Source organism: Sorex araneus, chromosome 3 (assembly GCF_027595985.1).
Source record: "Sorex araneus isolate mSorAra2 chromosome 3, mSorAra2.pri, whole genome shotgun sequence".
Classification (NCBI taxonomy): domain Eukaryota; kingdom Metazoa; phylum Chordata; class Mammalia; order Eulipotyphla; family Soricidae; genus Sorex; species Sorex araneus.
In genome coordinates this window covers 145976019-145989477 of record NC_073304.1, presented here as the reverse complement: position 1 = coordinate 145989477, position 13459 = coordinate 145976019, and the positions used below count along the sequence as shown (strand labels likewise).

The 13459-nt window shown below is 47.4% G+C and overlaps 1 protein-coding gene across 2 annotated transcripts in view; it reads right to left on the bottom strand.

The window, feature by feature from the left end:
• TTF2 (transcription termination factor 2) overlaps positions 1 to 13459 on the bottom strand; it is a 53357-nt gene that overhangs the window by 20980 nt on the left and 18918 nt on the right. For both annotated transcript variants that reach the window (XR_008629206.1, XM_055131519.1), the window contains exons 6-12: positions 13250 to 13364; positions 12391 to 12543; positions 11412 to 11539; positions 9861 to 9942; positions 8474 to 8593; positions 6910 to 7060; positions 3026 to 3131 (exon numbers count right to left, since the gene is read on the bottom strand). Coding sequence is in view for 1 of the 2 variants with exons in the window: in XM_055131519.1 (XP_054987494.1) it covers positions 3026 to 3131; positions 6910 to 7060; positions 8474 to 8593; positions 9861 to 9942; positions 11412 to 11539; positions 12391 to 12543; positions 13250 to 13364 (855 nt within the window). In the remaining variant the exon portion in view is untranslated. The remainder of the gene's footprint in view (positions 1 to 3025; positions 3132 to 6909; positions 7061 to 8473; positions 8594 to 9860; positions 9943 to 11411; positions 11540 to 12390; positions 12544 to 13249; positions 13365 to 13459) is intronic.

Below are 13459 nucleotides of genomic sequence, written 5' to 3'. Positions count from 1 at the left end.
ATAAAAATAATAAAAAGAATGATTTTTAAAAAAAACTTATGACAATTACCCAACAGGATGCACACACAGGAGGTCCTACTGGGTAATTTGCTACCTAGCAGAAAAAATTGTCACTTTTGCCCACCGCTCTATTGCTCACGCCTGAACTCACACCTGACACACAGCAGACTCTCAGTGTTTGCTGGCTAACTGAAGTGTTAGGACATAAGTTAGTATAAGATGCTGGGAGCCACATAAGCAAACAGGGGGTCAGTGGGAAGGAGAGAGATGGGAAGAGAGTACCCAAAGGATTCTTGAAGCAGGTTCAAAAACAAAGCCAACTTAGAAAGAGAAGAACGGATTGAAGTAGTGCCTGAGAGGGAAGCAAAGGCACAACGGTGGGCCACGGGGCAGGACCTATGCAGCCTCTAGTCTGGCTGGGCATAAGGAGCCACGGGGAGGAAACCTCAAGCAGGCAAGACCATAAGAGGTGTGCGACCTCAAAAGAAATGACATCTAAACCCACAAAATGGGAAAAATTATTTACCCGATACCCATCTGATAAAGGGTTAACATCAAAGTTATATAGGACACTGGTAGAATTTTACAAGAAAAAAACATGCAACCCCATCAAAAAATTGCAAGACACTAACAGAAACTTCCTCAAAGAAGAAATTAAAATGGCCAAAAGACACTATGATACATCCACTCAATGGAATACTATGCAGTTGTCAGGAAAAGTAAAGTCATGAAGTTTGCTTATAAATAGATGGACATGGAGTATCACTCTGAGTGAAATGAGTGAAAGGGGAGGGACATGCACTTCTTTGTGGGATATAAAAAAACATATATATATATATATATATATATATATATATATATATATATATAGTATGAGACTAATATCCGAGGCAAGGGTAAACAGGGGCCAGGAGCACTGTTCTGTGATTGGGAGCTTACCACAAGAGTGTGTTAGGAAAGAGAAGGGATCAGCATGACAATAATAGTTGGAAATGATCATTTTGAATATGAACTGAGTACTGAAAGTAGGTAAAGGGATATACCTGATAACCTTTCATTATCTATATTGCAAACCATAAGGCCCAAGAGGATAGAGAGAGGGAGGGAAAGAGAGAGCGAGAGAAAGAGTGAGAGAAAGAAATAGAGAGGGAGAGAAAGCAAGAGGGAGGGAGAGGGAGAGACGAGACGAGAGAGAGAGAGAGAGAGAGAGAGAGAGAGAGAGAGAGAGAGAGAGAGAGGAGAGGGAGGGAGGGAGGGAGGGAGGGAGAGGGAGAGAGAGAAAGAGTGAGAAAAGCGTCTGCTACAGTGGCACGTGGGAGAGGAGGCGGGAGGGAAACTGGGACCATTGGTGGTGGGAAGGGACTGGTAAAGGGACAGGTGCAGGAACATTATATGACTGAAATCCAATCATGAACAACTTTGTAAATGTGTTTATCACTGATTCAATTAAAAAAAAATTTTTTTTTAAAGTTGTGTGAGCTCCTGGAAAGGAATCAGGGCTCTGTCCTGAACACAGGGGAACTCGAGGAAGCTGAACAGTCTGTCTTTCCTGCTACCAATAGGAACCACCCTCAGGGTGCCAGGGCACACTCCACCAAGGCCACACAAGGCACTGATGGGGAACCATACTATGGTACCATGGGTTAGCAGAGGTCAAGTTCAGGGCCTCAAACACGCTGGCTTGGAACCTGTCCTATCACTGCACCTTTCTGCTTTGTTCCTCTTTTGAAAGAAAGCTGAGTTGGCTGTGATGGGACTGTCACAGTGATGGGATCTAGAGATCCCCCCAGTACAGAAATCTGTGACTACACTTTGGCAACAGAAAATAACACATATGCAAACCATCAGTTCTTAAAGTGATGCTTAATGAAGTCCCACAATAACAATTTAATACAAACTGATAAAAACTCTTCACTCTGTAATTGGCAAAGCCCTGAATATAACAGCACATGCACAGGGTTTTACCCAGTTATTCCCAGGTCACTTAGCCCACTGTCCTTTAAAGCCCTATCTATTCTTCACAATCCCCACTTCCTAGGAGTCGAAGGGAAGCATCATTGAATGAGTGATGGGTCAATTATAAAATTAGTAAAATTAGTTAAGACTGAAATTACTTAAATCAGCGGGTAGGGCGTTTGCCTTGCACATGGCCAACCTGGGTTTTATTCCCAACATCCCTCCAGCACCATCAGGAGTAATTTCTGAGTGCAGAGCCTGGAGTAACCCCTGTGCAATAGGGTGTGACACGAAAAGAAAACAAAAAAAAAGTGAAATTACTTAAATCCAAAATGAGTACTACATGCCTTGCCCCTTTTACTATCTCTCAGTCCCTAAAATACATTTCCACTAAATATAAAAAATATTCTGAGTAAACGGCAGCTGACCAGTGTTCGATTCCTCCGCCCCTCTCAGAGAGCCCGGCGAACTACCGAGAGTTATTGCACCTGCACGGCTGAGCCTGGCAAGCTACGTGTGGCGTACATGATATGCCAAAAACAATAACAACAAGTCTCACAATGAGAGACGTTACTGGTGTCCGCTCAAACAAATCGATGAGCAACAGGATGACAGTGACAGTGACCCCAAAGAGATTAAAATAAAAACTGCAACAAGTGAGGTATTCTTATGTTCACTCATCTGATTACACAATTGCAATGGAGGTATTCTTAGCTCAGAGAGAGACAGACAGACAGACGGACAGACAGACACTCAGAGATAGAGATAGAGAGACAGAGAGAGGGGGGGAGGGAGAGAGAAAGAAAGAAAGAAATAACCTTGTTAGTGATACAGGTTGAGGCAAGAAACCCTCAAAATTGTGCCAGCCTCAACCTGTATCACTAACAAGGTTATTCTAGAAGAGAGAAGGGAAAGAGAAAAGAGCTTTTTGATCTCACAGCTGAATTGTGGGACTATTCCTGGTCCCCCAGAGGGCTTCCTGTGCTTCATCCCTGACACTGGTAAAGAAAAGTCTGGTTCAAAGACATATGGCGTCAGTCTCACTTCCCAGGCAGCCCCCAAGCCTCACCTCCATGCTGAGGTCTCGACCTGGGCTTTCTTCCTCTTGCTTCTTTGTAGGGACCTCCTTGGCTAGGATGCTATAGGTGGTGATCACAATGTCATGGGTAGCAAGGCTGTAAAAAACAACACAAAGTAAAAGGTCAATAATCCACCTAGGCTCTGACGAACGCCAGGGAATCCTTTCAGAAAAGTGCTGACTGCAGGAAGCACTGGTGAATTGTCTGGAATCCACATACAATTTTTGTGAGGCAAATCTTTCTCACTTGACTTCCTTATCTCTTACTATTTTGTTGTTGTTTTCTTATTTTGCCTTGTGACCCACACCCGGCTGAATCCAGGGCTTATTGCTGACTCCTGGTTCTGTGCTCAGGGATCACTCCTGGGGATTGCTGGATGGACATATGGAGTGCTGGGGTGGAATAGGGCTGGCCATGTGGAGAGACGGTGCAGCAAACACCTGCACAATCTCTCTGGCTTTCTTACTATTCTTCACAGACAATAGTTAGGATAGTCTCCTTTTTCCCAACCAATGAGTCAGAAAAGAAAACCTCCAGCTGAAATCAAGTAAGCTTGATATGATTGGACCAGAGCAGAAAGTAGGGCAGAGATGGGAATTAACATTTTAGTAGTGCTTCAACATTGATGATGGCAAAGCCCTGGGGAAATAAGAATGCTCCAAGCAAGGAGCATTCTTCTTATCTTTCTCTACTGGATTTATGAATATCTACTTATCAGGCTTTGACATTTGGGTATAAAAATACATGGTGTAAACATTCAGCTTATCTTGCCCATACTCTTTACACAGCAAGACTTCTTAACATAAGGCATGATCTTTTTCCATTGACCTTGACTCGGTGCCAGAGAGAAATGATATGCCCAATTCACAGAGGCAGAAAAACCTACATGTTTTAGCACCCCTAAGAAGGAGGATAAGGGGGGCTGGAGTGACAGCACAGTGGGTAGGGCGTTTGCCTAGCACACAGTGGACCTGGGTTCAATTCCCAGTATCCCATATGGTCCCCTGAGCACTGCCAAGAGTAATTCCTGAGTGCAGAGCCAGGAGTAACCCCTGGGCATTGTTGTGTGTGACCCAAAAAGCCAAAAAAAAAAAAAAAGGAGCAAGTTAAGGGGCTGGGGTGATAGCACAGGGGTTAGAGCTTTAGCCTTGCACACAGCCAACCTGGGTTCAATTCCCAGAATCCCATATGGTCTCCCAAGCACCGCCAGGAGTAATTCCTGCGTGCAGAGCCAGAAGTAACCCCTGGGCATTGCTGGGTGTGATCGAAAAAGAAAAAAAAAAAGGAGGATAACTGAGAATGATTCCAATCAGTCAACCAGTAGAGTCCAAATGTCAAATGTACAGGTGTGAGAAAAGTGCAAATCAAGTGAGACATAATTTACTTCTAGGAAATCAATCGAAGGGAAGACACTTACAGAACCTTCCTGAGCAGAAATCCTGACACTTGAGTTTGCTGGAGTGACTCTGTCATGAGTATTGCTGTGTCCTAACACCAGGGATCACCGATTTGGCAATTTCACCCCTGAAGGACCACTGTCTCAGGGCAGGAGTGATAGTACAGCAGGTCAGGCATTTGCCTTGCATGTGGCTGACCTGGGTTTGATTCCCGGCATCCCATATGGTCTCCAAAGCACCGCCAGGAGTAATTCTTGAGTGCAGAGCCAGGAGTAATCCCAGAACATTGCTGGGTATGACTCAAAAAAGAAAAAAAAACACTAAAAAATGAAGGACCACTGCCTTGTTTTTGAGGAGATTAAGAGATGACTTAGAGGGGCTGGAGTGATAGTACAGTGGGTAGTGCTTTTGCCTTGCAAGCAGCTGACCTGGGTTTGATTCCCAGCATCCCAAATGGTCCCCCGAGCACCACCAGGAGTAATTCCTGAGTGCATGAGCCAGGAGTAACCCCTGTATATCACCGGGTGTGACCCAAAAAGAAAAAAAAAAGACATGACTTAGAAAACTTGTTCTAAAAGTGTTAAATAGATCGGCAAGTTTTCAATACGACTTCATGGCCCAATTAGGAATAATAACCAAAACGACTGTCAAGGGGCTGGAGCGATAACACTGCGGGTAGGGCGTTTGCCTTGCACGCGGCTGACCCGGATTTGATTCCCAGCATCCCATATGGTCCCCTGCGCACCGCCAGGAGTAATTCCTGAGTGCAGAATCAGGAGTCACCCCTGTGCATTGCCAGGTGTGACTCAAAAAGCAAAAAAAAAAAAAAAAAAAAACCCACCAAAAAACAAAAAAACAAAGGACTGTCAAGCCAGAAGTCAAAGCCTACTTAAATCGCCATCTCTGGCGTCAGGGGGCAGAGGGAGCTCAGATGCCTGCTTTACAGGTGTGCTGCCATGAGGTCAGATCTCTGGTGTCCACGTGCCCTGGCTGTGACCCTGGCAGCACTTCTGTTGCCTGTGATCCCTGGAGCTGAAAACAGTTTCTGAAGGAAGCACAGGTGGGCGTGTTTGAGTCACAAAACAGAGGTGCCAGCCCCACAACTTTTGGATGTGTGACCACTGTGGCTAGAAAGTCAGCTTCTGGCAAGCACATCTGTGAGCACTGCAGCAAGTCCCAGCTAGCACTGTGCAAGCAACACAGCTAAGACGCAACCAACCCTCAGGGAGCCCTATGGCCAAGTGTGAGCACTGGAGCCCGACGGGCACCACAGGCGGGCACCACAGCTAAAACTGCAAGAACCACCAGTCCTCAGTAAGCACAGAGACAGGAGTTACAAACAGCACTGTGGAGGCAGAGGCAGGGGTGGAAGTGGGTTGGGGAGCTCTGCAGCATAAGTGCCCACTTTGCAAGCATGACGTCACGAGGGCAGTCCCCAGAGGCTCTCCTATGTAGAGCCCTGTCCTTCGACTCTGCAGTCGGGGGTTCCTGGAACCACAACACCAAGCAATTTCTAGAGCAGAGTCAGGGCTGCTGCACACTACAGCTAAAGCCCAACAGGAGCACGATTGGAGGAAGACACGCGGACCCCATGGCAGGAGGGTGAGCCCTGCACATGGCCACCAAGCCCAAGCGAGCAGCAACCAGGTGTTCACCATAGCCTAGTTTCCGAGCAGTGCACACTGTCCTGAGCACCACAGCTGTGGGAACGGAAGGGGAAGCACCATCTGGGGAACCATGCATTCTTCTATTTAGGCAGTTCATCTCTGAAAAATAAGGCCTGGGGCCAAAAAGACAGTAGCAGGGTTAAGGCGGTTACCTTACAGGTGGCTGACTCCAGTTTAATCCCTGGCACCATTTGGAGGCCAGGAGGTCTTCTAGCAGTGATCCCTATCATTGGGTGTGGTCCCAAAACAACAAAATAATTCCTAATTGTTGTTCTGGAGTGATAGTGCAGGGGTTCGGGCACTTGCCTTGCATGCAGCTAACTCCTGTGTAATCCCAGCACCACACACTCTCCCCGGTCAATCTTGAACAAAGAGCCTGGAACATTACCAGTTATGTTCCCCCTCCCCCAACACACACACACACACACACACACACACACACACACACACATATCTATATACATAATTAAGATATTATCAGTCATATCAACTAATTAGTATTGCATCAAGATGCCTTGAAGTCTAGACTGGTTCCTTTCACAGTTAATAGTACAAAAACATGAGTCTGGAATCAGAAATTTGGCAGCCAGGAGATGAGTGAGACAGAGCCTCTCCTACCAGGGACACTGCGACTGGCTCACAGCCAAGGCGTTCTCCCAAGAAGTTTTGCTGTAAACAGGGACAAGGACGGAGCAAAGGAACAACATCCTCTTTCCAGCTGGTGATGAGACTGTCTTCAGTCTTCACAGATCCACCAGCCCAGGTGCCAGGGGCTTCCTCAGGCGCCTGCCACCCCCCCACAGAACTTACACTCTGGCACGCTGTTCCCGGTGTGGCCCGTGATAGAGGCAGACTCTGAGTCTGCTGTTGTTCACACGTTTCTCCACCTCATTTTTCCAATGGTGGATCAGGGAAGCGGGGCAGACAATTAGTGTTCCATGGGAAACAAACTCAGAGGAGTCTTGAGGAGGAAAGGGGGAAACAAGGAAACAAAACAAAAGTCAACACCAAGTTATGCTCATCAAAATACCTACGGCTTCTCATAGACAAGACTTTCTCCTGACGGCACTCCATCTCTGAACAACTGCTGCTCTTATTTCTACTACCCAGCTTACAGCCTAGGGAATGGAAGAGGTTGTCTTTTAACCCAAAACAATTATTTCTTTACTTTCCTCTATAAAAGTGTGTGTCAGACACAAAGGCTAAATTAGGAGGAGAGGGAAGTCAGCCACATTCGACCTTGGCCTCAGTCGTTAAAACTAACAGGGCTTTCAGAGACAAGGTGGAAGGGATAAGCTAAACCATGCCCTAAGTCCCCCTGAGCTGATGTATTACAGAACACCATTACTTTTTTCCTGAAAAGCATGACTGAATCAACACACACTGAAGACCCCTCCCTAAGATAAACATTACCAGTTAGTGATGATGGCATTCGCACCAAGCCCCCTCCCCTTGTGTGAACGTGTGCTACCCCACACAGGGATCCAGGATCTGACAGTAGCAGAGTTTGGCCCAAGAGCAGATGGCTACGGATTTTTCGATTATCTAAAATAAATTGATAGTTATTCACACCCATGCTACTGAATGCAGTGTTGTCTATGCATTCTCTGCCAGACCTTCAAAGAATTTAGTTATGATATTTAAAAAAGGCTGAAATAAGATGAAAGTTGCCACAACTAGACCAGGGAGACAGTACAACAAGTAGGGCATTTGCCTTGCATGCGACCAACCGGGGTTTGATCTCTTGAGTACCACAAGGAGCAATCTCTGAGCACAGTTAGAAGTAATTCCCGAGCATGCCCAGTTGTGACCCCAAAACAAAACAAAACAGCCATGACTGCAGACATCAATAGAATGCAAGCTTTGCGTGGAGAAGGCCCTGGGTTCAATCTATGGCACCAAAACCAAAGCGAACAAAATAAACCAGAAAGAGATGTTATGTAGAATCTGAAATTTCTGGAATCTCAGACTCACTGGAAATGTTTTTTGTGATGGTGGCTAAAATCTGCATCTATGTCAGATGCTTCTTGAAAAATTAACCCCCCGAAAGCCAATACATTAATTCAAAGTTATCCTGTTGCTATCTCAACATTTGGAAAAGAGTCATTTCTCTGCCTAAGATAAGTCTTCTAGAGCCTGAGCTTTCTCCATAGGAACTTTCATAACTAAATTTAACATAAGCTTGTGGTAAAATGTGGTAAGATGATTACAGATACTTAGTACATTCAGCATCAGGAATTATGCCAAGGCAAGCACTGGTTTTCCAGCGGGTGAGCTACCCCTGCCCCAAACAGCCCTCTCAAGGTGGAAGAACTCCTACTCTGGCCTGCTTGAATGACTGGGCAGGGCAGGCTGGCAGGGTCCCTCTGCGCACCTTCTCTGGAAAGCCAAGTCACAGCTATTTTGTTGTTCTTTTCCTTGATTCTCTCTTGATTTTTCTGGGTAAGAATGAGTGCGATCATTGTCAGGGTTTTTCCTAATCCCATGTCATCCGCTGGGGAGAAAACAAACCAGAAACAGGAGAGTTAATGAGTGCCAAGAACAAACTGACTCAGCAGAAGCCAATGGCAGGCAGCATCTCCGTTCTCCTTACCATGGCCAGGACTTCCTGCCGACCCCGATCATTTCTTCACTGTCCTTATTAAAATCAGCCCTCACTCTCACTACTCATGTTGAAATCTTCATCAAAAACATTTACTATTTTTATAAAATTTTCATTCTTTTCTTGGGCCAGGGTAGGGCATATATCACTCTCTCTGACACGTTTTGGGTTTGATGGCTGGCCCTGTGTGGTACCATGGGCACTGCAACCAGCTGCCCCTCAATTAACAACCACAACAAATCCTTTATATCTCATTCTAGTCTCTGAGCTATAGTGTTGCTCATCTACTATATCCACCTGTATCATGTCAAGCCATGTTGTTGCCTCGTGGCTTTGTTCCTGTTCAGCAGTACAAAGATGTACCCTTAGAGGATATATCCTCCTACAGATTCCACAAGCACTGCTGCATACCTGGACTTAGGAGTTAGCCCAGAATGTCACTCATCTAACTCACTAATTGATCAAGGGCATAAAGGAACATCAAGGTTTTTTTCACTGGCCAGTATGCAGGCATGTCTAGTGATTCACAGTGCCTCACTATCTTCATTTTCACATAATCATTGCAGCACGAGCAGAAGTAGCAGGGGATGCAGACACTAGCTGGCATCCTGGCCCCACCACTGTGCGGGCTGCCTGCTACTCTGGGAAGGGCTGGCATGGCAGGTGAGGTTGGCTCTGGGTTGGCATCTGCAATGTCGATTCAAGGAGGTAAGCAGCACTCCCAGGATTTGCAAGCGCGTTCGCTTCACCAGACTGCAGACAACAGGGCTCTGGGAGCGTGTGTGTGAGGAAGCCACCCGCAGCAGCTCCTTGGGTTTTTGGCTCCGACTCTGAGGCAGGCGACTCAGGAGAGGCCCCAGGGAGATCCTTCCTGACAAGCAGAGCAGGCACGGCCAGGTCTGTGGGCCACTCTGGGTGACTTGGTTTTGGCCACTGCTCCTCGAGGTCCACTCCCCAGCCTGCTTCTGGACACCTCACAGAGTCTGTGGCCTCCAGAGCCCATGCTCCTCTGTTAAGTTAGCCAAGATGGCGTCCACCTGGCAGCCCCACACTGAGTGTTCAAGCTGAGGCTCTCCCGACTCAGCGTCCTGCCTGTGGGCAGCACGGAGGGAGAGTTCTGGAGTCACACAATGCTGGCCTGGCCACAGCGCCCACTTACCCAGAATTCCTCCTTGTGGCTTCTGACTCTCCCGCCAGAGTAACCAGGCCAACGCCTGTTTCTGGTGTGGCAACAAAGGCACCTGACAGAGGCAATGAACAAAAACCACGTCAGAACCTGCATGGTGGGTGCTGGCCTGGGAGCCTTGCTTTGCTCCTCCTCCCTGTCTCCGAGTTGTTAGGAAAGCTGACACATGGAGCCCGTGGCTACAGCCCGCCCCGGGTCTCCACACTCCACATTCCACACTCCCAGCTAGGACAGCCGCCCCATAGGACGTCATAAGCACCCCTTCCAACCCCAGATGGGGTTCCCACTTAGTCTGCCTAGTCACCAGCCATTCCACGTGCTTTTCCTCATCATCTTCTAAACATGACCCTGTCTCTGCAGCCAAGACCCTGTGTGCTCTGCCCGTCGGGACTGCCCACAGTACTTTACTGAAGCCCCCCTTTCAGTCTTTCCTGCTCCCCTTTATCCTGCACTTGGTGACAAAATTATCTTCAAAACACAACCCTATTCAAAGCTCCACAGTGATGCTTTAACATCTCCCATGCTCCTGCTCTCATAAACACACTCTAGACAAGAGGCCAGTGGCCTCCAACCCCACTGCTGCACCCCGCTTGAGGACCTGCCACCAATAACCAATCCCTGGATCTTCCCTTGAATGATCGAGACTTCTAGCTGTTCTTTCTTTTATTTTATTTATTCTTTTTGCTTTTTGGGTCACACCCAGCGATGCTCAGGGGTTACTCCTGGCTCTGCACTCAGGAATTACTCCTGACAGTACTTGGTGGACCATATGGGATGCCGGGGATTGAACCCAGGTTGGCCATGTGCAAGGCAAATACCCTACCCGCTGTACTATCGCTTCAGCCTGTTCTCTAGCTGTTCTATCTTTACTCCTCCTCCAGTTTCTTTTCTTTTGGCTTTTGAGCCACACCTGGTGGTGCTCAGAGCTTACGCCTAGCTGAGTTCAGGGATCACTCTTAGCAGGTCCAGGGGGCCATATGGGATGCCAGGGCTTGAACCCGGGTCAGCTGTCTGCAAGGCAAGTCCCTTACCCACTGTACAATTACAATAGCTCCTATAACTCCTACTCCTCCAATTTTTTTTAATGTCTATTTTTTTTTTTGGCACCAAGTAGGCAGGCAACAAATAGTGACTCAGAGTGACTTTTCCCTTATTTTGACTCTCTTTGTACTTTGTATACAGTCTACAGTACTTCAATACACGATCTCTCCCTGTCTAAGGCCATTCTCTCACTTCTTAAATAGATGCTATGAGGATGAATTCGAGTCTGCTCATTAAGGAAGCAACTTCGCCTCTGTGCCCCGGCTGCCAAGGTGCTACACATGGATCCTTTGCTGCCACAGACACAGGCCACTTTATAGCTTTAAGGGGGGAAAAGGTGATTTTTTTTCCCCCTCTTTCAATACTCAGCAGAAAAGACAATCGCCCAGAAGGAAGTCACTGAGACACAGGCTGCAGAACACACCCTCACCGTGGCTCTCTGCTGGCTATGTCCCCAGGCCCGTGCTGTGAGCACCAACTCACCTTCAGCCCAGCGGGGTCCTCTGCCATGACAGAATCACCAGGTCGAGACTTGAGGGACTGATGCAGCTCCTCAATGGCTTCATTTGTGACCTTCCACACAGCATGGAAGGGATCAAGGTGTGAAAGTCCTAAACATAAGAGGGGGTCATATGACAACATAACAAGATGACGTTCTGCCCAGGGCTGCAGGTGACCGTGCCTTATCAGCCAGATGCTGGAGTTCTGAAGACCCCAATTTTTGCCTTCCTATCTCCCCGCCTCCTCTAGCCCGGTCTGCTTCTCTCTTCCTTAAAATTATTACCCTAGGGGCTGGATGATAGCACAGTGGGTAGGGCGTTTGCCTTGCACATGGCCGACCCAGGTTCGATTCCCAGTATCCCATATGATCCCCTGAGCACCGCCAGAGGTAATTCCTCAGTGCAAAGCCAGAAAAAAACACCTATGCATCGCAAGGTGTGACACAAAAAAGAAAAAAAAAAAGTAAAAATAAAAAATTTAGAAAAAAAGAAATAAAATGGAAAATTAAGACAACCTGTAAAATCTGTGTTCTATTGCTCACTGGTCTCCTCTACCTGCCTAAACACACAAAAACACGTGTGTAGGCACACATACACACACACAGTCTTGTCTCCATGGTTCCACTGGTTTCAATCTTTTCTACTGTTGATCATTTTGGGGTCACACACACACACACACACACACACACACACAGAATCCACAAACAACTGTGGGTCGACCCCCGTCACTGTGATGTGAGTTAGAGTTTCCATGCACACAAACACCTACTGGATGTCTCCGACAAGCAGGTGTGCAGGCTGACTGATACAGGCCCACTGAGGAAGGCAACGTGAGGTCACTGTTCCCCCATGATCTAATCAATATTGTGCAAAACTCAGCTGAGCATCATGATCTGGATCTCCAGACAACTGACAATCCCAGAATGGCCCCACTTTCATGATCTTACATCCATGACACTGACCAGTTTCTTTGGTAGCTGTCTGTCCACGAAAATGCTGATGCTGGAGCTCCTGACCCTGTAGAGGCTGTGGGGGCACCAAGTGGGGAGGCTGAGAGGCAGTTTTGGAGAAGTTACTCTGCTGTGGTACTTGAGTGTTACTTGTCTTATGAGTATCTGGCCAGAGAACAAGAGAACAGCTTAACATTTAGAAAAGCAAAGAGCTCGGGGCTGGAGTGATAGCACAGCGGGTAGGGCGTTTGCCTTGCATGCAGCCGACCCGGGTTTGAATCCCAGCATCCCATATGGTCCCCTGAGCACTGCCAGGGGTGGTTCCTGAGTGCACAGCCGGAGTAATCCCTGTGCATCAGCCGGAGTAATCCCTGTGCATCGCCAGGTGCGACCCAAAAAGCCAAAAAAAAGAAAAGCAAAGAGCTTATATGTGCAAGGTGTAGGACGGGGTCACCACCATTTCAATGAGCTGTGGAAGTTTTCCCTGCAAGCACAGGATTTTACGTGGTTGCTTAAACAATGAGAAGGAGCTTAACTGACAGGAAAAAGGAACCTCTGTACATCATTGATACAATATTAAAGAAAGTGTGGGAGTAGATAACAAAACGGAAGAATACATGAATCAAGATGATTCTTTACTGGAGCAGTTTTGCGAATGTCTCTTGTGAGTTTACGTGAGGCCTAAGCTCTTTTTGTTTGCTTGTTTTCTGAGACACACCTGGCAATGTTTGGGTCACACTGCATCCAGAATTACTCCTGATGGTGTTCGGGGGACCATATGTGATACCAGGGATCAAACCTAGGTTGGCTGGATGCAAAGCAAACACCTGGCCCCTCATGCAAGGTCCAAGTTTGATGTGCAATGCATTACCTTGCTCTGGGCAGAGTGCAAGAGCGCCGAGTGCATCCTCCAGCTCCTGGATTTGCTTGTGCAACTTCTGCCCCTTGTCTGGAAGAGCCTGGACATTCACCGACGCCAGTGTGCTCTGCAAAACAGACCGTCTAAGATGGGCTCATCTCCTGACTGTCGGGCACAGTGTTAGATAGCAACAGTCTAAACTGCTGGAGCTCCAAAATTAAG